At 39.3% G+C, this 26,998-nt stretch overlaps 1 protein-coding gene across 2 annotated transcripts; it reads left to right on the forward strand.

Annotated features, from left to right (window-relative positions):
- On the forward strand, positions 1 to 11,349 carry CHML (CHM like Rab escort protein). Of its 2 annotated transcripts, XM_012187226.5 has the most exons (3): positions 1 to 364; positions 2,192 to 2,277; positions 4,482 to 11,349. In XM_012187226.5, the coding sequence occupies exon 3, from the start codon at positions 4,814 to 4,816 to the stop codon at positions 6,779 to 6,781; it is 1,968 nt and encodes a 655-aa protein (XP_012042616.1). In that variant the 5' UTR covers positions 1 to 364; positions 2,192 to 2,277; positions 4,482 to 4,813; the 3' UTR covers positions 6,782 to 11,349. The 2 variants fall into 2 exon arrangements, with proteins under 2 accessions (XP_012042616.1, XP_004013714.1); XM_004013665.6 differs by lacking the exon at positions 2,192 to 2,277.
- Positions 11,350 to 26,998: the final 15,649 nt, after the last annotated feature.

Genomic DNA, 26,998 nt, shown 5'->3' on the forward strand with positions numbered 1-26,998 from the left:
AGAACCGAGCGCGCCGGCGCCTGTGTGCCAGCCGGGAGGCGCGGCGGCGGCTGGCGGAAGGGCGGGGTAGTCAAGCCTCACCGAGCCTGTCAGCGAGGGCGCCTACGAGCGCGTGTTTTGCTTGGCTCCGTGGGGCTTCCGGGCGTGGGCAGCAACCTGCTAGTGCTCGTCATCTACCTCAAGTTACCGCGGCTCTGCAGCCCCGCCCGCCTCCTCCTGCTCCGCGTCAGCCTCGGCGATCTGCTACCGTCCGTCCTCCAGGCCGCGCTGGCTTTCGCGTTCCCCCTGAGGGGCAGCAGGGTTGGGGGTCACCACGATCGGCGAGTGGGACGGCGAGTGGGCTTCAGCAGCAGCAGCCTGTGAGGTGAGTGGTCGGGGTGGACCTCCCTCCCGCTCCTGCTCCCGGCCCCGCCCCCTCCCGCTTCGGGACCTCAGCCTCGCGGCGGGGCTCCTCTGACTTCACCTCCCCACTGACTTCTATTCCTCTGACCTCCCCTCCTCCCCAGCCCGGCTTTTCCCTCGTGACTTACCTTCCTCCATCTCACCCACTCCGCGCACCTCTCCTCCTCCCCCGTTGACCTCGTCCTCCTGCGCTCGCTCACCTCCCTCTTTCCCTGTGCTCACCAGGCCCCACGCCCACCAAAACCCCAGCCTGTCTGCAGCCCCCGCTCCCCGGTGGGCCCAGTTCCTCCATACCCCATCTCTGTCGCTGTCCTGCTCATCTACTTCTCTGCTTTCTGTCTCCTCATTTAATTCAACAGGGCACGAGACAATGGCTTATTACTTTGAGAAAAGAAATTAAGGGCCGTGGAGTTGAGATTCAAGGAAAAAGATGATTGATTTGTGAAAGTTGGAGAGGGTGATGAGATCTAATTCCTATATTAATTTCCTAAAATGAGAGGTAGAAACCTAACATAGTCGCGATGTGTAAATTCTTTTTAAAAATTTGCCCATTAGCAGTTGTAAACCTTTGCTTCCTAGAAAGTGAGATAGTTTTATTCAGGTCCTCAGAATGCACACTGGCATGTACCCTATTAGCCATTTTTTCTGTTTTCTTCCCTATAGTTTCCAGCACACGAAAGTCTCAGGTGAGATTGCAAATGGATGAAAGAATCCCAACTCAAAATGAACATATAATTAGCTGTGAAACCAGTAGGTTTCATTAAGTAGAATTTGATAATACAGTACTCTTAACCCAGATGCAAGATTTAAATCTCACTAACACTTGACATTTTGAAGGATGAACCACCCAGCTGTTTCACTGAGGACATTATTTTTTAAGCTTGGAAAAGAAATTATCATTTTGTATGTGCTCCAGAAATTTCATTTGTACAAAAGTTTGAAATAGAAATGTATATTTCTCAGGTCTTAAATTTCCTTTAAAAAAAATTGATAATTCATTAGTGCTTTTACCGTGGCAAGTTTATAAGAATAAAATCGTTGTAGCATTATCAAGCGTATTTTCTTGATCACCAACCTTCTATGTGATGACAAACCCGCATATTATATTTGTTATGATTCCTTTTTTATATGTTGAGGGACACAAGAAAATGTCATAGAAATCATAATTTTATTTGTCTCTGATTCTAATATTCTACTACTACCTACCCCTTCCCCAATAAGCACTTAAAGTTCTTATTTTCAAGAAGTGCATTTTCTGTGCTGGGAAATTCAGTTTCTATTCTAACTCAGTGCTTGGGAGTTTGGAAACAGGGGTGTGTTGAGTTTTTTCTTAGTACCAGCATTTGTTTTCTTCCTCATCCCTTCTATCTTGTGGCCTCACTCTACTGTATCTCCTTTTCTCTTCCATCCTCTTCCTCCCTCATCATCCCTGCTCCATTCCCACCCCAATCTGAAAGGATTTTCTAAGACTGCTAAAAATGTTCACCACACAGTATTTTGCCTGACCACTACTCTTTTTCTGGGCATTTAGTTAGTGCTTTCAACAGTGGCTTTCACCTGCCTTTAAGTTAGAGGTGGAAACTCTGGGACAGAACGTTCTGAGTCTTGTTCAAGCCCTGGGAGACAGGTCAATAGTGGATTATGATAGAGCTGAAAACATTTTTGTTGTTTAATTGCTAAGTCGTGTTTGACTCTATTGTGACCCCGTGGACTATAGCCCACCAGGCTTCTCTGTCTATGGGATTTCCCAGGCAAGAATACTGGAGTGGGTTGCCACATTTTTCCCCAGGGGATCTTCTCAACCCAGGGATGGAACCTGTGTCTCCTGCATTGACTGGCGGATTCTGGAGTAAATTCCAAACATTATGCTTCTAGGTAAGAGTTAAAGAGAGGGAGGGTGCTTTCCTCATTGCTAGCCCTAAGCAAGAACTAACTAACCCTGGAGTAGTGAAGGGCAGGACATTCTAAAATATCAAAAGTGACTGCTTACTTCAGAGGCTTCTAGAGAGGCTGCTCTGTCAAATGGAAAGACCACTGGCCTGATGGTGTGAGCATGGGTCCCACTTAATCCTGTGGCTAACCCATCATGTGGACTCTCCCAGTCACTTAATCTCTCCAGTCATCAGTTCTCTTACCTGGGGTTACAGGGTAATTGAGCTAAATGTTCTTTAAGGTTGTCCTGCCTTGCCTTGTATTATGAGAATTCCGTTGATACCTGTAGGTTAGGAGGTGGCTGGTTTCAGCACTTATGGCTTATATCCTTTCTCTTACTCCCAACCCTCTGCTATATCCCCTTCTAAGCCAAAAATAGGTACATACTATGGTTACACTTCTTCACATACCCTCATGGGTTCTGGGTTCTGTCTTCCTCTCCACACTCTGCAGGAAGAAAGCAGAATAAGTAATTCACATATATATATGAGTAGGCCAGGCGACCACTTCATTCTGTGCTCAATTCCTGGTTTCTTAGGGAATGCTGAAAGCAAGTGGAATCCCTAATATTCTTTAGGCAGAGGCTTTGACCAGATAAGACTATGAAGATTGCCATCTCATTTAAACTGAACTATCAATTCAGTGAATTAGTCACTTCAAGTTCCAGTTGAATGGCTTGTTATATGGGTATCCAGGATACCCATCTAGTCATCTCAGCCTAGGCAGGCCCAGTATGCACTGATCTAGGTTTCAGTAAGTGTAGCAGTAGGAAAAATCAGAGCTCAAGAAACTTACTCTTACCACGCAATGATAGGAAGGCCATCAAGCATGTGGTTTGTGTAATACTTCAATCTAATAACTTCCAGGTGAGTATGCCTTTCAGCCCTTTGGCTATTGCACCTCTGGCAACACCTACCACCATGCAGGTGTTCTGCACGTGGAATACAACAGAATGATGCTACAGATTAACAGGAGAGACTTTCTTTACTACCACCTCCTACCCCTTCAAAAATAAGAACAACAAACAACATGCTAATCTTGGCAGAGGATGTTTAGACCTTCATCTTGAGATGAAGAGATTCAGTCTCAGAGCTAGGGTCTCATAAAATGCATGTCACCCTATGTTGACATAGGTTTTTAGAAGCTGTACTTCAGTCACTCAGTTGTGTCCAACTCCTTGTGACCCCATGGACTGCAGCATGCCAGGCTTCCCTGTCCTTCTCTATTTCCCAGAGTTTGCTCAAACTCATGTCCATTAAGTCAATGATGCCATCCAACCGTCTCATCCTCTTGTTGTCCCCTTCTCTTCCTGCCCTCAATCTTCCCCAGCATCAAGATCTTTCCCAATGAGTCAGCTCTTTGTATCAGGTGGCCAAAGTATTGGAGCTCCAGCTTCAGCATCAGTCCTTCCAGTGAAGTAGATGTTATTTTATACTGCAGTGTTTTAACATATGGACCCAGGACTTTTCCTTTTTAACTTACACCTAAAAACCAAACCTGTGCATATGCACATTTATATAAGGATTTCTTACAAATGCATTTTCAGTAGACTGATTCTTTCATATACCTAAACATTTCAATATGCTATTTTATTGAATTAATCCTTTTCTGATTATAGCAGTGGCCCATTCAATAGAAATAGTCTCATGTTGTTCCCATAAGAGCCTAAAGGTGGGTGGGGCATGAGAAAGTCTTTTATTCATCATTTGTCTTAGAAGCATCTACAGACTGTATGGGCCACAGAAATATGCATAATCACAGCAGCATGCACATAGTATATAGTATGTTTCCATAAACACAGTGGAGCCACCTGTTACTTGCAATTTAATCTCCTAGTTGTGTACCATTTATTCAAATACTTAAAACCAAAAGTTATAGAATTGTACTCCACTAATTCTTTATTTTTGTGGGATGTTGTTATATCCATTCTTCATTGTTGAATTGCCTGACTTGGAGGAGTCTATATCTTTTGCTTATTTTCAAGAAGTTAGAAAACATGTGAGAAAGCATGTAATGACTTGCTTTAGTAAAATCTTATGTCCTGATATCAAGTTGTGTTCCATAGGATTATAATTGTTGATGCTTGAAATTATTATTCTCTTAGTGTTGTTAATAATTGTATTCTTTCTTGAATTTTCTCCTTTCAGAGCAGAATTCCAGTCACAAATCCATATGTGATACATTTTGACATGCACTGCTAAGATGAAACACAAAAATGAACACCGTATACTTGTTTTATTATTCTCAGATATGATTAGATGTACTTTATCATGGTTTTATGCTACTGACCTAGAAGAAAATAATACTAAAAAAGGGTAGCAGTTGAATACCTGGGACCTGCAACTTCAGTATTTCTGGGATGATCTGGAATATCACAAGGAGAGATTTTATTACAGCATAGTCACACCTTCTCTGAACCCTCAGCCCAGATTCATACACATTTTCTTCATTAGAAGTTGTCACCAGATACTTTTCCAGGATGGCCAACAGTCTCCCAACAGAATTTGATGTGATAGTGATGGGGACAGGTCTGCCTGAATCCATCCTTGCCGCTGCATGTTCCAGAAGTGGTCAAAGGGTTCTGCATCTCGATTCAAGAAGTTACTATGGGGGAAACTGGGCTAGTTTCAGCTTTCCAGGATTGCTGTCCTGGTTGAAGGAACATCGGCAAAACAGTGACACTGTGGAAGAAAGCCCTGCTGCATGGCAAGACATGATCCATGAAACAGAAGAAGCCATCCCTCTTTGCAAGAAGGATGAAACCATTCAACACGCCGAAGTGTTTTGTTATGCCAGTCAGGGCATGGATGGCAATATTGAAGAGCTTGATGCTCTGCAGAAAAATCCTTGTGTAGCATCTAGTACCCTCATAAAACCTCTGGATTCTACAAGCTTGTCTGAGGAAACTCACTCATCACACATTACTAGCTATGAAGTGCCTACACAAGACAACAATGTAGACAACAATCCAAAAAACAATGAAGAAATAACTGATACGGCAGAAACTTCTGTGAAAGAAGAATATTGTGGGTATGATACTTATAAACACACACTTTCAGATGGCACTAAAGATGAAATCAAACCTGTATTGGAAAACAACAGTGTGCCACCAAAGAGAAAGAGGATTGCTTACTCTCAAATAGTTAAAGAAGGCAGGAGGTTTAATATTGATCTGTCATCGAAGTTGCTTTATTCTCAAGGACTGTTAATTGATCTGTTAATCAAATCAAATGTTAGTCGTTACGCTGAATTTAAAAATGTCACTAGGATTCTTGCATTTCGAGAAGGAAAAGTAGAGCAGGTGCCTTGTTCCAGAGCAGATGTCTTTAATAGCAAAGAGCTCACTATGGTTGAAAAGAGGATGCTAATGAAATTTCTTACATTTTGTTTAGATTATGAACAACATCCTGAGGAATACCAAGCTTTCACACAATGCTCATTTTCAGAGTACTTGAAAACCAAAAAATTAACCCCCAGCCTCCAACATTTTATACTTCACTCGATTGCCATGATGTCAGAATCATCTTGCACTACAGTAGATGGCCTTAAAGCAACAAAAAACTTTCTTCAGTGTCTTGGACGGTTTGGCAACACTCCCTTTTTATTTCCCTTATATGGCCAAGGCGAAATTCCCCAGTGTTTCTGCAGGATGTGTGCAGTTTTCGGTGGAATATATTGTCTTCGCCATAAAGTACAATGCCTTGTAGTTGACAGAGAATCTGGAAGATGTAAAGCAATTATAGATCACCTTGGTCAAAGGATAAATGCTAAATATTTCATTGTGGAGGATAGTTACCTGTCTGAGGAAACATGTTCCAGTGTGCAGTATAAGCAGATATCCAGGGCAGTGCTCATTACAGATCAGTCTGTCCTAAAGACAGATTCAGATCAGCAGATTTCCATTTTGATAGTACCTCCAGTGGAACCAGGAGCACATGCTGTCCGAATCATTGAATTATGTTCTTCAACCATGACATGCATGAAAGACACCTACCTGGTACATCTGACCTGTTCATCTTCCAAAACAGCAAGAGAAGACTTAGAATCAGTGGTGAAGAAATTATTCACCCCGTATTCTGAGACAGAAGTAGACAAGGAAGAACTTCCAAAGCCAGGACTCTTGTGGGCTCTTTATTTTAACATGAGAGATTCCTCGGGAGTCAGCCGAAGCTCATATAATGGCTTGCCTCCCAACGTTTATGTCTGCACTGGGCCTGACTGTGGACTCGGAAGTGAGCATGCCGTCAAGCAAGCTGAAACACTCTTCCACGAGATCTTTCCAAGTGAAGAATTCTGCCCCCCACCTCCAAATCCGGAAGACATTTTCTTTGATGGTGATGAAAAGCCATCAGAGCCTCTTGGAACCAGTAATATAGTAATGGCCAAACTAGAATCCTCTGAGGGAAGTAAAAACCTAGAAAGTTCAGGGAAGCACCTTCAAAATTAGAAAAAAAAACAAACTGGAAATGCTACTTTGGGCCTTTGTCCTGGCATCAGAATATTCTCATTTAAAGGACAGTTTCCTATAGGAGTAATTAGATGTGGTTATATGATGAATGTCATGCAGATGTCTATAATTCTCTTTGTGACTTTTAGTCATTGGATGCCTTTGTTAACCTATCAATGACTGATGTATTGGGTATTGGACTTGTTTTGTTTCAGAATGGGCTCCATGACCCAGAATTAGCTTTATTTTAGTACTGGGTATATATGTGAGAGTTCCGTGTTAGCAATGGTGCTTAAAGGAAGATGATATTATATCTGCTGATTATCTTCAAATTTTATTATTGTCTACAGAACGGTGATATCTAAGGAATATTTAAATTATTTTTACAGCTATTACAGTTGCTACCACCTCTGAGTAGTGAAACACAGGAAATTATGTGGGTCTTTTGTTTATAATAGAAACATATAGATATGGTGGCAGCAATAGCAACTAATGCAAGTGCCAATGTGATAAAATATGTAATTGTTGGAAGAATAGTTTTGCATGATCTTTTATTTGTAAAGGTGATGTTTAGAATTCACCTTGCAGTTTAATTCTCCTGGTTGACCCTTGTAGTCAATGAGGCAGTGATGTCATCCCAGTCTTATACATTGGAAAGAGTCAGAGAGTTCAGTTAGTAGTTGCAAAGCTCATTCTTGGGAGGTTTGGTCCAAAGAAAATCTAGGGGGAAAGATTAGTTCTGGTTCAATACTTCAGAAGACTTATGCAGAGCACAAAAGAACTTCTAAGTAATTCAGGCTAAAGAAAAAATAAACTGCTCCAGGAAAAGATATTTCAGAATGCCTGAAGCATTTTTAACCTGGGATTACAGATGGTTTTAAAAATCCATCTGTGAGTAGATTTCCCAAGATTTCTCAATGGAAGTGAAGTATACCATTTTGTTGGCACCACCGCTTTAATTAGTAACACTACAGTTGTTAGGAGTAAATCAGAGGAAGCTTTACCATGCCCCTTTGGTTGTGTCCCAGCAAGTAACGAGGTGGACACCTTCATAATCAGCTCCTGCCTCTTAGCTGTTATCTAGAAGATAGAAATATTTTTTTCCAGAACCACCAGAAGTTATAAAGCTGCTTATATTCTAGCAGAGCAAGCTTGTGAAACTCAGAAGAAGTAAATTTCCTTCCTAAGTCACCATTTCTATTCCTCAGACAGAGAATGATAATCCTATAGGAAATAAGCCCTTTAATTACATTTCTTTTGCCCTGGAACAGAGCATTTACTGTGTGCTACGCACTCCAGTACTCCTGCCTGGCAAATCCCACGGATGAAGGAGCCTGATAGACTGTAGTCCATGGGGTCGCTAGGAGTCAGACACGACTGAGTGGCTTAACTTTTCACTTTTCACTTTCGTGCATTGGAGAAGGAATGGCAACCCACTCCAGTGTTCTTGCCTGGAGAATCTTAGGGATGGGGGAACCTGGTGGGCTGCCGTCTCTGGGGTTGCACAGAGTCGGACACGACTGAAGCGACTCAGCAGCAGCAGCAGCACACACTTACTGTACTCTCTCATTATAGTTTCTCAACAACTCTGTGAGGCAGATAATACATTTTCAGAGAGGAAGTAAAGACAGTAATTCACTCTGAGTGTGATTTGTGGCAGAGCCAACATTGAAATCCAGGCTTCCATGATTTCAAAATCTTTCAACTAATGTTAACTGTTAGTAGAGTGTAGGTACTGAAGGAGAAAGAAAAGATTACTGGCTCATGAGAACCAGTCCAGCATTGCTAGTGAAGCAAAGTAGGCAGACTCTCAGCTTATTACTGAGTCAGAGAAATAGGAAAGTAAAGATTAATTAAAAATACATGTAACTTAGAGCTATGAATCTCACTGAAGTAGAATTTGTCTAAGCTTTAACACAATTATTCTTTTTAATTTACCTTTTGATTATGATGTTATAAAAAGTAACATGTTACTAGGGCAAAATACGCTCTAAATAGACTTTTGTTGCTCTTCTGTATGTGAGAAAAATGAAACAAGAACAATTTAAATTTCAACTTACTGAAGTAGAGAAGTCATGAATTGATATTAATATATATATTTTGAATCTAGCAAATCTGTTATTGCTTGGCTTCTAGGCTTATACTTATCGAAACAAATGAAATGTCTGAAATAGACCTAAAAATTAGTTATTAAAATGTAAAAGAATTTGAGATGTTAAATGGAAGTGAAGGTAACCCAGACCTATTGAAAATATTTTAATTTCAATATGAGGAATATTTTTACTCATAAGAATTTGAGAATATCAGTGAGATGTTGCAAAAGATGATAGAACCACAGTAATAGAAACAGGAAAATGTTAGATTAGATAAAATAAGTGTTTTGAAAACTAAGAAATGAATTTATTATTTTCCTACTTGAATACAAATAAGTTGGAAATAAAAAATTATTACCAGAGAAAAGCATTTTAAAAATTAGAGGAGAGTATAATTTTCTTTTCATCCTTTTTTTTTTTTAAAGATTTATTTTTGATGTGGACCATTTTTCTAAAGCCTTACTGAATTCGTTACAGTATTGCTTCCTTTTTATTTTTTGGTTTTTTGGCTGTGAGGCATATGAGTGGGATCTTAGCTCCCAAACCAGAAACTGAACTCACACCTCCTACATTGGAAGGAAAGTCTTAATCACTGGATCACTAGGGAAGTCCCAACCTAGTATAATTTTCTGACAAACCCATTTTACTGTTATGGGCTTATTGGTGAATTTTTTCAAATGTTCAAAGAATAAATAATATCTATGTACCAGAAAGATATATACTAACACTTGCATTTTGAAGTTAATATCGCCTCAGTACTAGGAGGAAACATTTTGAAAAGGCTCTCATCTGAACAAATGCAAAATATTAGCAAATGGAAAATAGTTATTTACTGTCACTCAGAATTATGCAGTTAGTGTTCAACAGGATAACCATTAAATCAATATCAACAGAACAAAGTAGTAAAAATTCAAAGTATTAACTACAGGTAACTAAAAATATTAATAAAAATATTTATCTCTGTTAATGACTGTGTTGGTTTCTCATTGTGATAAGTAGTTATTAAAACTGAGAACTTATATCATTCCTGTTAGGGAAAAATAAATAATTCTCAACCGGAAATTAAATAATCTTGGTACTATTTTTTGTATATAGTTGAGGAAAACTCATCATTGTAATAAATCCTTAATAAGCATATGTAAATGAGAAAGATAAGGAGAGCACAAATTTTTCCTATTAGTATGGCTTTTAAATTAGTGAAACCTGTAGTATCATAAACAAAAGACTAATTCAGAAAATTGCAGGATATATAATGTTTAAAAATTAATCTTATTTCTAGATTCCAGCAATGATAAGCTACAATTTAAAGTGTTTGGGTATTAGTATATGCAAGCCATTTAAAGAAAGTTACACAACCGTGTTGGGATAAATTAAGAAAGATGCTTATATAGAAGCAGATTGAAGCAGATATACTACATCCTAGTATAATGGAAGGGAAGTAAATAGGAAATCTGAAAACCATAATTGTAGTCCTCACTTTACTACTTACAGTTGTATAATCATGGGAAAATCATGCCTACTTTTCATCATCTATAAAGTAGAAATAATGTTTTCAGAATTATTGCGAGGATTAATGTAAATGAAATTATGTCCGAAGAACTGGCAATAAGGTGAAGTTAGTATGTAAATTTGCTACACTCCCACTTAACATGTATGGATGGATGATTTATATAATTTGACAGAACTGTGATAATTTAGGCTAATAAGCAAGCAAAGATATGTCTTTTTAACTTAGGAGGAAAACGGGATTCTTGCCTCCCAAGAGATGGGATAAAACCTACCTGCATTATACAAGGATAAAGTACTCTATTTTTTAAAAGGTAAATGCAAATCCATAAGGCTTACTCGGCAAATTTATGAAAGAATTAAGTTCAAACAAGAAGATAACAAATAGAAGTTAATTCTTAGAATGGTATTCAGATTTCCTAATATTAAAAATGCAAACTAAGCAACTTTGATGTAGTTCATGCAAAAAAATTTTAGTTGCATGTATCCTCATACCAGTAGCATTATTATATCTGTTTTTTGAAGAACTATTTAGAAAAATATAAGAATCCTATAACCAGTCTGTCTTTTTATAGATCTAATTCACTCTGAGTTAGCATATGCCCAGGAAAATATTTTAAAAGAAAAAAGGCTATTTGTATAAAGATATTTCTAGTGAGTGCATTTATTTGAATTTTTAAAAGAGCCCAGTAATTGGGAACTGGATAAGTAAATTTTCATGTATTGCTATTGCTTTCATAGACTGTTATATAGCCATTAATAGTATTGATATATGTAAAACAGTATGGGAAATGTTTTAATGAGCCTCAAAAGTGTTAAGTTATTGTATTTACTGATTGTGTAAAAATTGAGGTCTCTACATCGGAAAGAATCAATAAAACATTGTAATTAGAGTGTAACATTAAGAGGCCCTTTTTTTCTATAAAATATTGATGTGTGAAATAAAAAATAAAAGATTAATTGATAAAATGGTTTACTGAATTGGAGACAATATTATTGATTTCTTTGAAACTTCTAAAGTTCTCCTTTAAATTAAGAATATATATTTAAATGTTAGTGTCAAAAGATAATCTTCAAAAGCATGGACAGAAAGTTTTCCAGCTCTTGTGGTCAAGATGGATTTTGTGTCTTTTGTATCTTTTCTCAGTTGCCCAGCATTAAGGTATACTATGACTATAGATAGACTTTTTTTTCCCCCCAATGGTAACCTCAGAACCAGAGGTTGAAATAATAGAAATGATATTAATACATTCCAGGACATCAGCATGAAGCCATTATATTGAACACACGTTGTATTGACACAGTCACACAATACACATGTTGTATTCACACATTAAAGTGTATGAATGTCGCTCAGTTGTACCCGACTCTTTGTGACCCCATGGACTGTACAATCCGTGGAATTCTCCAGGCCACAATACTGGAGTGAGTAGCCGTTCTCTTCTCCTTTCCCTTCTCTGGATCTTCCCAACCCAGGGATCGAATGCAGGTCTTCCACATTGCAGGCAGATTCTTAACCAGCTGAACCACAAGGGAAGCCCCACACTAATTAAAAGTATCACGCCAAATCCAAGAACAAACTTCATTTTGGAGTCTTGGAGGCCAGGGGAATGAAAGTTGGGTTTAGACTGGCAGTGAGAAATGAAATATTTCGTATCATATCAGTAAACAGGGAGGTCTCAGTCATTGTAGTCCTCCAACGTGAGCTGGTGAGCCCCATGGGCGCTTAGGAAGAATGGGAGCCATCAGACCACACCAGTTCCTATGGTGAGCCCCGAGGAAAGGAAGCTCAGGATGTGGAAACACAGGCTACTGTCCTGGATAGCAGTGAGCCCAGACTTGCATCTTCCCACACATAGAAAAGCACTAAATTCCTCAAATTAGTATATCTGGTTTTCTTTAATTAACAATAATCTTTTGATGTTCATGCTACCTGCTCTTTGTTACAAAGCTTCTATATAACCTGGCTCCTCCCCTCACCTCCTTGGAGCAGTTTTATCAGAGTTACTTGAGATGGTGTCTCACAGGCTTGAAGTTCTAAGAAGTCTTGCTGAGTAAATCAGAACACTCAATTTTTAGGTTGTAAATATTTTTTAAGTCAGCAGTAGTGGCCAAGCCTGGGCCTGAGGAGTGTTTTCAGGGAGACAGGTGCTAGGGACAGATCTCAAGGTACTGAGGATGCTGGCAGACTCTTATCAATCTGAGAAATCCAAATCAAGGTGATTTAATGCAACAAAACCAAATCAAGGTGATTTAATTCAAACAAAGAATTGTGGGTTATGAATTTGCATTGTTCTAGGGATTAGAAATAGGAAAATAGATGACAGATTCCCTGTAGCTGAGTACCAGTCCCTTAGAGGATGTGTGTTTTATTTTACTTTAATTTTTCTATCAATCATACTCCCCATTATAACCACCTCCTCTCTCTTCCTCCACCCCAGAAGAAAAGGAAAAACAAAAATGTGATTTGTGATGCATGTACCAGGGGGTACCAAAATCTTTGATTATGCAGTTGGCAACAAGTAGCTTAATAAAAGTTAAAAGGTAGATCAGCTAATACTTTCTGAAATCTTTTTCCATTAACATTCAGTTAATTAAGAAGTTTCTGCCACTAATCAAGCTTTCTGGTCTACCTGGGGAATGGCGCGAAGAGATGGTACGAAAGATTGGTTAGGGTCCCAGAAGCCCAAAGTGTTTAGAGGTCAGGAAGTAGAAGTACAAAGAAATCAAAATGAGAAGCAGATCATACAGGTTCAAAACCAAAAAAAATCTGATTAGGATTAGTTTTACCTACCTTGGTCTTGGCAGGAAATTTGGAAGTCGTGGTTTTATTGCATTAGGGTAGTTGCTTCATTTTTGAAGATTTAAACATTTTTATTTCAGTATTTTTACTCTCATAAAGGGACATTGTTTCCAGTATAAACCATATGTATGTGGTTTCCCTGGGCTTCCCTGGTTGCTCAGGGAACGAGGCGTCGCTCAACCAAGGGCTTCCCTCAACCAAGGGCTTCCCTGGTGGCTCAGATGGTTAAGCCTGCACTGCAGGAGACCTGGGTTCGATCCCTGGGTTGGAAAGATCCCCTGGAAGGAAATAGCAACCCACATCAGTACCCTTGCCTGGAAAATCCAATGGACAGAGGAGCCTGGTACAGTTCATGGGGTCGCAGAGAGTCAGACACGACTGAGTGACTTCAGTATATGTATACTCACATTTCAACAGCAGGGGGCACAATACCTTCAGCTTTCTGTAAGGCATGAACAAAGATGCTCAGGGATTCAACTGAAATAATTTAACATGAGTATTAACAGTTCTGCTACAGCATTTGTAGGATTTTTTCTCCTAACAATTACATTTTTTATATGAACTTCAGGACAAGTGTGTAAGGTAAGATAGGGCAGATATTTATATCCATTTTACAGATAAGACTTGGAAGAATTAAGTGATTTGACTTGCCTGGACTCTCTCCTAGTAAATATTCAGATCTGTTAAGTAGAATTGAGATGTAGCTTCTGCTTTGCCTTCATCTCAAGATGGTTATTTATTGCATATAAAAATGTACAGCACATCACTATTTTAAAAGTGGTTGTTTCTAGAATTTTAGAGTACCTTTATTTTTTAACAAATAAATCATCTTATAAATTACAGTTTGTGTAATTAAACTGGGTCAACTAGAATTGGAAGAAGGAGAAGGGAGTTTAAACTCACACTTGAAATCAAAGCAAACTGTTTCTCCTGTTTTTTATGTCAAGAGCTTCATTTCTATAATATAGTATTTTTGTTTCTGTTGATATCCTATAATTTGCTTGTGATATAGGTTTTTAATCCTTAGTACATGAATAAAGGGATAGATATCAGAGGAAAAGACATGACTTTGGATTTGAAGGTGCAAGGTTAACAAAGTGTAGTAGGAAGATAAATATGTGTTTGTAATTCAGTCAGAAGGAAATACATATTTAGGCATTTTACAGTTTTAAAGAAACAGGAATCCTAGAGGATACCAGTGCGATGGGGTTTATGTCAATTCTTTTGATTATAGGTCATAAAATTAATGCCCCTGGGTGTCCCATTTCGGTTTGTTTGACACTTTTGCTTGTTCATTCATTCATCTTGAGAAATGGAATATTTCCTGCCATATCAGTAAACAAGGATGTTGTGACCAGGAAGCCTGCCATCACGGATGGAGAGCTGGTGAGCCCTGAGGGAACTCAGGAAGGAAAGAAGAGCTGCCATCCTACAGCTATCAAACGGCAATCACTCCCTTCCATGAGCCCCGAGGAAGCTCAGGACATGGAAACAAGATCCTGGCCCCAGAGAGCTGAGGTGCCTATCAAAGGAATTATTTCTGTGAGTCCATTCTCTAGCATCGTCCCATACATAGAAAAGTGCTCAACCCAATACTTTGGATATCTGGTTTTCTTTAACAATAATCTTTTGCTGTTCCTGACTACCTGCACTTTATTGCAAAACTTCCATGTAACCTGGCTCCTCCCCTTGTTTCCTTGGAGCAGTTCTCCCAGGGTTGCTTGAGATGCTGTCTCCCAGGCTCGAAGTCCTAAAAATTCTCACCAAGTAAAACATAACTCTCAACTTTTAGGTTGTGGATATTTTTTTAACTCTACAATCTCATACAAATACAAATAAGAACAGAAATATTATGAATCAGTATGGGGAAGTATTAACTTGACTTCATTATAACTTCATTATATGTGTTTATCTTTAATTGATTGGTACAAAGACTTTGTACTAAATAAACCATCCATATGGTTGGAAAACTAAATAAATATATGGATGGAAGACTAAATTTCAGTAATGAAATTTGGGGGAATGGACTGCTGAGGAAGAAGCAGGGAATCTTGTTTTTAGCTAATTAATGTAGCTGTTAAGTTACTAAAATGATTTAAGTGAAGTATTAAAAAAAGCTGTATGTCCTTTTGTTTCTTTAACAATTCTATTTTATGACTACATACCTTTATTTGCAATGCCCTCTGTTGCTGAAACAAGTATAAACCAGGTGTTTATTAAGAGGAAAAAGCAAAAGAGAACTGCACTGGAAATTGTCATGAGATCGTAATCTCTTTTAAAACAAAGTCTGTGTATGTTGTACCTCTGTATTCCCTACAATGTCTTGCACTTCACAGGCATGCAAAAAAATTTGCAAAACGAAATACCAACTAGCAGTTTCCAGCACCTCTGTTCTAGTTTCAAACCGAGGAACAGAGTACCACTGGGAACAGTCTGGGAAAATTTATCAAAAACCATAGTCCTGGATCTTTGTATTATTAGCACAGGTAATTAGTTTTAGGGTAAACCTGTATGAGTCAATAAAGCTACTTAAAAATAGGGAACATTTCAATAATCTATGAAATGTTTCATCTAATCATTTTACTAATTTTCTCTCATCAAGGCAGTGGTTCTCAAACCAGGGTGATTTAGCTCTTTGGGGGACATTTGACAGTGTCTGGAGACATTTTTGGTTATAAAATCTCAGAAGGGGCTACAACAGGCATCTAGTGGGCAGAAGTCCTGCTAAACATCTTAAGATGCCCAAGATAGCCTCCCCACAAGAATTATTCAGCCCAAAATGTCCAGACTGCCAAGTTGGAGAAATTGCGTTTGAGTAAAAGTTTCTTTTATGCACCCCACGTGAGCCTTTCTTCCTCAGCATCTTCAGACTCCCTCAGTGCTTCTTCATCAGGGTCACTGTGGGCAGAAACTGCTGTTGCTCCCTTACATACCATCCCTCTACTCCTTCACCTCTGTTCCCTCACAGATTAGCAGAGGCTTCCACCCGAAGGTTCATGATAAACTCCAAAACAAGACTCATAGATATAGCGAATATATCTGATCCTGCCCCAATAGTCAGATACAGACTAGAGATGTTGGGGAGTTTTAGAAAAAATCATTCATCTCATTCAGGTATAGAATAAGTCTGCAAAGCAGTTATAGAAATGAAAGGATGATATTTTTGTATTGTTTTTGTTTTAGTTTTTTTGGTCGTGTTCTCTTATTATCTTTTAAATATCTTTTTAAAAAATATGTTTCTCTCTACACACTCCAAACAGCTACCTCAAATCAATGTAAAAGTATTTTAGCATAATTTTCTTGGAGTGGTATTATTTACCTGACAGGCTATGGGCAAATGAATCAAATTATACGTATATAATAGCCAGTATCTTGATTACCAGACTCTGTCCGAGACTTAGATCAAATAGAGAACAACCAAACCAGTGACGGGAGGGGAGAAACATAATTCTAGTGATATATTTCAGGTCCTTAATTTATCTGGCTCACATTATATTTCTATTGGAAATACAAAACTGGCATAGAAATAGGAGATGAGTCAGGACAGAGGTTGTAGAAACCAAGGTGAATTTTAAAAAGAGCCTGGTCTAAAGTGTTGATGCTGCAAATGTTTTCTTAATAGCAAGTGATGGGTCAATTGATAAAATCATAGAGCTATGGTTTTAAATTGAAGAGTTCTTATGATTCAAATGGGAATGTCTTTAAAATACAGATTACCAGGGACCACTCTTACATTCTGGGTCAGTGAATATACAAAGAGCAATTGTAGTTGATTGCTGCGTGGGTGGTGGCTTATCATGCAAATGACATTAAAGCAAATATCTTATGATAAGGTAGTAGGGATTTAGTCTATCTTCTGGTGGATAGTTTAGAGAGTTGTAGTGAAGGCATTAAAGTTTTGTACACTTTCTCACCTAACAATTATATTGCCAGAATTTATCCTAATGAAGTAATCATGGATGTGCGTAAATATATAGCTAATAAATTATAATACCCATGGCTAACACTTGTTAAATATGTACCCTATGCCAGGTACTGTTATAACTGCTATATGCATATTCATTAACTCTATCTTCATCCCAATTCTGCAAGCTAGCTAGATAATATACTATTACCCCATTTTATAAAGAAATTAATGCACCAGGAGATTGATTTTCCAAGGTCACATAAAAATTGGAGGATATGGAACCTGAACCTAGGCCCCCCGTGTTGTGCTATCTCTTCTCATAGCACTGTTAGAAGAGTGAAAAATTGCAAATAATCCAGAGACCCAGAGTGTGACATCTGAGGGAGCACATGTTCCAGAAACGAACATACCTCTGAGCAAATCATTCAGGTCCCAGCCTCTGGAAACACATTTTATCTTCTCCTGACCCCGCAAAAGATGAGGAGAACAAATCTGGTCCTACTTCACAGCCCTGCTGAGGTCAGTCTTCACCAAAAGGGAAAGCCTTTTATTGGCCATGATTGCATCCACATCTCTTTATGTTGTTCAGTTGCTAAGTCGTGCCTGACTCTTTGCAACCCCTTGTACTGCAGCACGCCAAGCTTCCCTCTCCTGGAGACGGTTCTCCTGGAGCTTGCTCAAACTCATGTCCATTGAGTCAGTGATGCCATCCAATCATCTCATCCTCTGTTGCCCCCTTTCCCTCCTGCCCTCAATCTTTCCCAGCATCAGGGTCTTTTCCAATGAGTTGGCTCTTCGCATCAGGTGGCCCAAAGCATTGGAGCTTCAGCATCAGTCCTTTCAAGGAATATTCAGGATTGATTTCCTTAGGATTTCCATTAGGATCTCTTTATGGCTCAGTGTTACTTCTTGTTATGGTCCAGTCCTGAGCTCCCACCATGTGCACTCAGAGCATCCTCTCACAAGCAGCAAACTCTCCTATACCTTCAACATCTTTCCAATATTTTCTGTACCTACTTACTTTCCCTTAACCCTTGGTGCCCTCAAGGACCTGATTTCTCAACTCCAGGCAGGAGCTAGGTTTTTTTTTTTTTTTTTTTTTATGGTGAGCTGATGTTTCAATAACGGCCCATGAGAGAAAATGAAATAGAGTTTATCACTCACAGCCCTGGAGGAAGGACATGGCACACCTCAAGGGGTCACACAGGGAGGCTAAGGCAGAGTGCAGCAGAGAGGGTCAGGACCTGAGACACATTACAATCCATGGGTTGAGGGCTTTGGGGTTGGTGGACTAAAGTCGGATATTCAGTTCAGTTAAGTTCGGTTGTTCAGTCCAGTTCGGTTGTTCAGTCGTGTCCAACTCTTTGCGACCCCATGGACTGCAGCACGCCAGGCCTCCCTGTCCATCCTGTCCAGCATCAGTCCTTCCAATGAATAGTCAGCACTGATCTCCTTTAGAATGGACTGGTTGGATCTCCTTGCTGTCCATGGGACTCTCAAGAGTCTTCTCCAACACCACAGTTCAAAAGCATCAATTCTTCGGTGCTCAGCTTTCTTTATAGTCCAACTCTCACATCCAAACATGACCACTGGAGAAACCATAGCTTTGACTAGACAGACCTTTGTTGGCAAAGTAATGTCTCTGCTTTTACAAAAACTGTCTAGGTTGGTCATAACTTTCCTTCCAAGGAGTAAGCATCTTTTAATTTCACGGCTGCAATCTCCATCTGCAGTGATTTTGGAGCCCCCAAAATAAAGTCTGACACTGTTTCCACTGTTTTCGCATCTATTTCCCATGAAGTGATGGGACCAGATGCCATGATCTTCGTTTTCTGAATGTTGAGTTTTAAGCCAACTTTTTCATTCTCCTCTTTCATTTTTATCAAGAGGCTCTTTAGTTCTTCCCTTTTATTCAAGCCAAAATATAGCAGGGTTTTGTCAAGTTCCACAGGGATATTTAGTGGCCAAATAGGGGAAATGACTTGGTTCTCAAGCTTGTTATTCGGTCACTCAGTGTCCAACTCTGCAACCTTATGGACTACAGCATGCCAGGCTTCCCTGTCCTTCACCAACTCCTGGAGTTTGCTCAAACTCATGTTTATTCTGTCAGTGATACCACCCAACCATCTCATCCTCTGTTGTCCCCTTCTCCTCCCGCCTTCAATCTTTCCCAACATCAGGGTCTTTTCCAATGAGTCAGTTCTTTGCATCAGGAGGCCAAAGTATTGGAGCTTCAACTTCAGCATCAGTCCTTCCCGTGAAAATTCAGGATTGATTTCCTTTAGGATTGACTGGTTTGATCTCCTTGCAGTCCATGGGACTCTCAAGAGTCTTCTCCAACACCACAGTCCAAAGACATCCGTTCTTCAGCGCTCAGCCTTCTTTGTGGGCCTACTCTCACATCCATACATGACTACCGGCAAAACCATAGTTTTGACTAGATGGATCTTTATTGGAAAAGTAATGTCTCTGCCTTTTAAAATGCTACCTAGGTTTGTCATAGCTTTTCTTCCAAGGAGCAAGCATTAATAGACTTGTATTTAAGCTCCTGAGTTCCACCCACTCCTGTGCCTTTGCTAACTTTCTACCACTTAAAGCAATTTGGCACCCAGCTACTCAATTACTCAATAATAATACCTTCTATATGACCATTTTACTAACTACGTTTGTATTCTCATTTAATACTTACACAAATACACACAATAAGACAGCATTTTGGTACAATTATTCCTATGTTACTGGTGAGCAGATGGAGGTTCAGAAATGTTGATTAATTTTCCCAGAGACATGGTAGTTATGTACACAAATTGGAATTGAACTCAAGACTTTGGCCTCAAAAGCATTCCTCTATCGTAGAATTTATCAAATTGTTTCATAATCATTTATCCCCCTGTTTATAATTCATCTTTGTTTTTCCATTGTCGAGCACAGTGCCTGGCATATTATGTGTGCATGATGTATGTCTGTTGGTCAGTGCTGTAAATAGTGCATAATCATCAAGCTATATCACAAAGAACTTTACTGGACTCAAACTAATACGTGGAGTTAACATTTGAATGCCTCTTTTCATGTCCATGCTTTTGTGTGCACTATATCCTTGAAATTTCCTTTTCAACTTGATAAACTCCCTCCATATGGTCCACATCAAAAAATAAATCTTTAAAAAAAAAGAATGAGAAGAAAATTATACCATCCTCTAATTTTTAAAATGCTTTTCTTTGGTAATAATTTTTTATTTCAACTTACTTGTATTCAGGTAGGAAAGTAATAAATTCATTTCAACTTGATAAATTTGCTCCAAATATTGGTTTCTCTTAAAATCTTCCCCAGCAAAGAGTTAAGTACTTCCTTTATTGCATTCTCCAGGTCCCCAAACACAGCTCAGTTTTAGTACCTATCACATGTTTATAATTATTTGTTTACATGTCTGTCTTCTCACGTGTCTGTGAGATCTTTGTCATATCTGCAGGCAGAGGGAATAGCAATATGAAAGCAGCTGACTTTCGTTTTGGTTAGGGTTTGGCTTTGAGAATTTCTGATGCATTTTAAAATTTTTATTGAAATATAGTTGATTTATAATGTGCTAATTTCAAGTTTACAACAAAGTGATTCATTATACATATATAATATGTATTTTTTCAGCTTCTTTTCTCTTATAGGTTATTATAAAATGTTGAATATAGTTCCCTGTGCTATACAGTAGGTCCCTGTTTGTTATCTATTTTACATATAGTAGTGTATATATGTTAATCCCAAACTCCTAATTTATCCTTCCCCACCTTTTCCTGTGAGTAACCATAAGTTAGTTTCCTATATCTGTGAGTTTATTTCTGTATACTTTCATTTGTATCATTACATTTTAGATTCTACATGTAAGTAATATCATATGATATTTGTCTTTGGGTCCTCCCTAGTAGCTCAGCTGGTAAAGAATCTGCCTGCAATGCAGGTGACCTGGTTCGATTTCTGGGCAGGGAAGATCCCCTGGAGAAGGGATAGTCTACCCGCTCTAGTATTCTTGGGCTTCCCTGATAGCTCAGCTGGTAAACAATCAGCCTGTAATGTAGGATACCTGGGTTTGATCCCTGGGTGGGGAAGATCGCCTGGAGAAGGGAATGGATACCCACTTCAGTATTCTGGCCTGGAGAATTCCATGGACAGGGGAGTCTGGTGGGCTACAGAGGAGTCATGGGGTCTCAGAGTTGGAAACGACTGTGCAACTCAGCAGAGCATAGGCCTATTTCACTTAGTGGATGGGAGAGGAATAGATACATACCTATGGCTGAGTGCTTTTGCTGTTCACCTGAAGCTATCACAGCATTGTTTGTTAATCAGCTGTGGACCAATAATAAAAAGTTTAAAAACAATTTAGAGGAAAAGCAGAAGGGAAACATGAGTCTAAGTAGTTGATCATTTATGTGTGTGTTTTTATGTATACATGTCTAAGAATAAATACACAAATTAGATACAAATGTGTATATGGAATTACTAACATTTATGAATCATTGGATATATTTAAAGAGGAAAGTAATCTATTTTCCAACGTTTATGTTACCGAATCCAAGCTCATATTGCTCACTGAACAATAGGCCAATAAGTCAAAGATGAGTTATTGGGGCAAGGAAAAGAACCATCTTACCTGAATTTGAATTCATGCCTCTTTTATACTGAAAGAAGAGGCAGTAAAGTCAAACACTTACTGGTTCCAGTCAGCCTCCAGAAGAGATATGTTCATTTCTTCTTTCCTACAGTCTTTCACAGGTAGGCCTGGTCAGGATGTTTCTGGAGCTAAACAAAGTTATATTAGTTTAATGTTTAGTTATTCTAGCTTAAAATCCATTACCTGGGAGTCAGTGTTCCCAGAGGTAGGTCATTATGTATAGTTGAAGCTTACAGGTAACATCCTTTTAGTGATTAACTTGTAATAGAGTACAAGGTTTCTTCCCTAGTACAGTCATATTTACATTACTCAGCTCTTTAAACATGTGGCAAAAAATTTAAATATATATCTTTTAAAATATGGGAGTATATATAGTTTTTCAAAATTCTATTAGGAAAAATACTAGAAAAAAAATTGAAGATCCCTACTGTCGACCATGGACAGCCATAAAAGGCATGGTCAGACTTGTACCAGCCTGGTAATGACTATTATTTCTACCTCTCCACATATCTGGAGTCTAAGAGGTTCTTAGAAGAACTCAAAGAGGATTGCTTTACCTTCATAGAAGTTCTCCTTTCAGTCAGAAATGCGCACCCTGATACTTTGTTAACACTGAGCTCATCTTTTAAGATCCAGCTTATCTTCCATTGCCTCATGAAGCCATTGGGATTTAATTTTTCTGGCTTCCAATCCAATTCCAATGTTCACTCAGTCGTGTCCGACTCTTTTGCGACCCCATGGACTTTAGCCTACAAGGCTCCTCTGTCCATGGAATTTTCTAAGCATGAGTACTGGACTGGGTTGCCATTTCCTTCTCCAGGGGATCTTCCCGAGCCAGGGATCAAACCCAGATTGCCCACATTGCAGGCAGACACTTTACTGTCTTGGCCGCCAGGGAAGCCCACTGGTTTATTGTTGCACAGTAAACTTATGATTACATATCACCTTACATTGCCCACCTTACACTTATGAGTTGGTCTTGGCTTTATAAGAGTATTGTAATCTCCTTGAGGGACCACGTGTCTCTGGTTTCTCCTACAAGACATACTCAGCAGACTGTTGTTGTTCAGTTGCTAAGTCATTTCTGACTCGTTGTGACCCCATTGACTGTAGCCCACCAGGCTCCTCTGTCCCTGAGATTTCCCAGGCAAGAATACTGGAGTGGTTTGCCGGCTCCTTCTCCAGGGGATCTTCCCCACCCAGGGATTAAACTGCATCTCCTGCATTGGCTTGGGGATTCTTTACCACTGAGCCCACTCAGCAGACTAACAGGCACTTAATATGTACGTGATCAATTCACATCTTTACAGGGTAAGCAGAGTCATCACACTTCCCGCATGGATGTTGTGGGGTAATAGAAGTTGCCCCACAGTACAACAGGTTGTGTAACAACAAAATCATGAGTTTTGAAGTCAGCCAGTCCAGTCCTGAGTTGTCAAAACTATCTTCACCATCTCTTACCCATTTTGAGCCGCAGACTGCTTTTCTCAGCAACAACAAAAAAAAAGGGTAGAGGACATCTTCCATAGAATGATTGCCTTGGGGCTTGTTTCATAATAGATGCCCAGTTTGCAATAGTCACCTTCCCCTCTCCTGTCCATAGTCAAAGGAAATAGAGGTTTAGGCTTAACATCAGTTAAGTTTTAATACAGTCCATGCATTTTCATCCTCCCAGGATGTGTTCTGGGAATCAACTAGAGTATAACAAGCAATTAGGACTCAGGATTGAAATCCATTAGTAAATAAAGTATTAAGGTGGGGGAAAGGCTGATATATGTATTTTGCAAGAAAGGGATGTAGTTTAGTTCTGTTTAAATGAGCCAGGCTGGAAGACTAAATCTGTGTGACTAGGCCCGCTGCTTATATACACCCATGCTATTGGGAGGACCTAAGCAATGTAAGGTTTGCTGTCTCTAGGTCTCTACTAACTAGTCATGGAACAGAATAATAGTAATTTAATTCAGGACTTGAAGCCCAGTGTGCTTTCTAAGACACAGGTATAGTCAAATTTTATTATATTAAGTTTATGTAATATTTAAAAAATCTTGGGACTTCCCTTGTGGATGCAGGGGATATAGGCTCGATCCCTGGTTGGGGAATTGGGATTCCCACATGCTGTGGGGCAACTAAACCTGTGCACTCTGGAGCCCGAACGTTTCACCTAGAAAGAAGCCTGACATTGCAAGGACGAGCCCTCTGGCTGCAACTATGACCCAGTGCAGACAAATAATACATAAAGAAAAAATTTTTCGTTGACCGAAATAATAAGAAGGGAAAATGTAGTCAATTCCTGCATTCTGACATCACAAAGCTGGGCTCCCTGTTTCAGCTCTGAGCACAACGAGGCTTTAGTGACATGTGCACCTTTCCCTTATGACTTCTCTCATCTCACCTCACCTTATTCTCTGTCTCTGAGTTATCTCGTCTTTTCATAGCACTTCACTAGTTTACCTGTTTTACTTTCTGGGTTGTTTTTATCTCTTCTCTTTTACCCTCTGGACTGTGATGAGTTCCACAAAATGCTTGCTTCACTCACCACTTTATGCTGAGTTTCTAGCACAATGATTGACACATGTACTTAAGGAATAAATGAGTGAATATATGAAAGTTAAAATTATACTAATTTATTGTTTTAACCATAAGAGCACATTTATTGGTCGGTAAAGTGCACTGAGATTTGTTAACCTACAACATAATTATTTGCACTAAACTTCTTTGCCAGTAAAGGATTAAATCTTGCTGAAATTGAAGGTCAAGCTATGCTTTAACATCAAGTATTAATACATAATTAAACACCATTATACTTAATAAGAAAGTTTGTAAATTAAATAAAAACAACAGTATTTTATCAGAGTCAGTTTATTGTGTCACTATTTTTAGATTTTCTTCTATGAATATACTCAAAGAAGATAATATCAGTCTTTCAGAAATAAATGTAAAAGGTGAAAATAGATGACTAGCTCAAAGATAGCATATCTAATTGGACGTTATTTGGCCTCCAGAATTTCCTATTATATTTAAATTTAAATCCATCCTTTACTATTATTATCACTATTTTCTGAATTATTTCCTTCTACCATATTCCAAAACTTGATCTTTCAGTTACTTATGTATTTACTAAATACTCACTCATTTATTCAGTGAGTGTTTATTGACTAGCACATGTATCAGACCCTGGGAGTTATACTGTCCTTGCAACAAAATATTTATCATGGTATAACCTAGTCTCCACACTCCTACCGGTTATCATGACACCAGTTTTATCTTCATTCTCCATCAGAATCACTTTTCCTAGAACCACTCTTTTTTTTTTTTTTTTTTACTTTAAATGATTTAAAGCATTTATTTTTTTTTAAGATTATTTATTTTTGACTGTGCTGGGTCTTCATTACTGCACAGCACTTCTCTAGTTTGGGCAACTGGGGGCTACTTTCTAGCTGCCATGAACAGGCTTCTCATTGTGATGGCTTCTCTGTTGTGGAGCCCTGGCTTTAGAGTGCTTGGGCTTCAGTAGTTGTGTCTCCTGTGCTCTAGAGCACGGATTCAATAATTGTGGTGCACTGGCTTAGTTGTTTTTCGGCATATGGGATCATCACAGATCAGAAATCGAACCTGTGTCTCCCTCATTGGCAGGCGGATTCTTTACCACTGAGTCCCCAGGGAAACCCTCCTAGAACTACTCTTGATCCATGCATTCAACAAATGTTTATGCTGCTGTGTTCTAGGGATCTCACAATTTAATTTTCTCCCTCATATTGAAAGGGTTAGCAGTCAGGTAGGAAGGTCCCCAAGTGGCAGGAGGAAACAAATGACAAGCCAAGCAGCTGACTACCCTACTCCACCTCACCCCACCCCACTCCATTCCTTTAGCCACAGGAGGCTCCTTTTGATCCAATGTTGTTGTGCTAAGATGATAACCTCCTTAAAGTAACTTTTTTCCCAAACCTTGAGCTGCTCACTTCAGTTCAGTTCAGTTCAGTTCAATCGCTCAGTTGTGTCTGACTCTTTGCGACCCCATGAATCACAGCACTCTGGGCCTCCCTGTCCATCACCAACTTCCGGAGTTTACCCAAATTCATGTGCATCATGTCGGTGATGCCATCCAGCCATCTCATCCTCTGTCGTCCCCTTCTTCTCCTGCCCCCAATCCCTCCCAGTATCAGGGTCTTTTCCAATGAGTCAACTCTTCGCATGAGGTGGCCAAAGTATTGGAGTTTCAGCCTCAGCACCAGTCCTTCCAAAGAACACCCAGGACTGGTCTCCTTTAGGATGGACTGGTTGGATCTCCTTGCAGTCCAAGGGACTCTCAAGAGTCTTCTCCAATACCACAGTTCAAAAGCATCAATTCTTCGGCGCTCAACTTTCTTCACAGTCCAACATGACTACTGGAAAAACCATAGCCTTGACCAGATGGACCTTTGTGGGCAAAGTAATATCTCTGCTTTTTAATGTGCTCTCTAGGTTGGTCATAATTTTCCTTCCAAGGAGTAAGTGTCTTTTAATTTTATGGCTGCAATCACCATCTGCAGTGATTTTGGAGCCCCCCAAAATAAAGTCTGACACTGTTTCCACTGTTTCCCCATCTATTACCCATGAAGTGATGGGGCAGAATGCTATGATCTTAGTTTTCTGAATGTTGAGCTTTAAGCCAACTTTTTCACTCTCCTCTTTCACTTTCATCAAGAAGCTTTTTAGTTCCTCTTTACTTTCTTCCATAAGGGTGGTGTCATCTGCATATCTGAGGTTATTGATATTTCTCCTGCCAATCTTGATTCCAGCTTGTGCTTCTTCCAGCCCAGCATTTCTCATGATGTACTATGCATATAAGTTAAATAAGCATGGTGACAATATACAGCCTTGACGTACTCCTTTTCCTATTTGGAACCAGTCTCTTGTTCCATGTCCAGTTCTAACTGTTGCTTCCTGACCTGCATACAGGTTTCTCAAGAGGCAGGTCAGGTGGTCTGGTATTCCCATCTCTTTCAGAATTTTCCACAGTTTGTTGTGATCCACACAGTCAAAGGCTTTGGCATAGTCAATAAAGCAGAAATAGATGTTTTTCTGGAACTCTCTTGCTTTTTCCATGATCCAGCGGATGTTGGCAATTTGATCTCTGGTTCCTCTGCCTTTTCTAAAACCAGCTTGAACATCTGGAAGTTTATGGTTCACGTACTGCTGAGGCCTGGCTTGGAGAATTTTGAGGATTACTTTACTAGTGTGTGAGATGAGTGCAATGGTGCGGTAGTTT

This window comes from Ovis aries, chromosome 12, assembly GCF_016772045.2.
Source record: "Ovis aries strain OAR_USU_Benz2616 breed Rambouillet chromosome 12, ARS-UI_Ramb_v3.0, whole genome shotgun sequence".
NCBI classification, from domain to species: domain Eukaryota; kingdom Metazoa; phylum Chordata; class Mammalia; order Artiodactyla; family Bovidae; genus Ovis; species Ovis aries.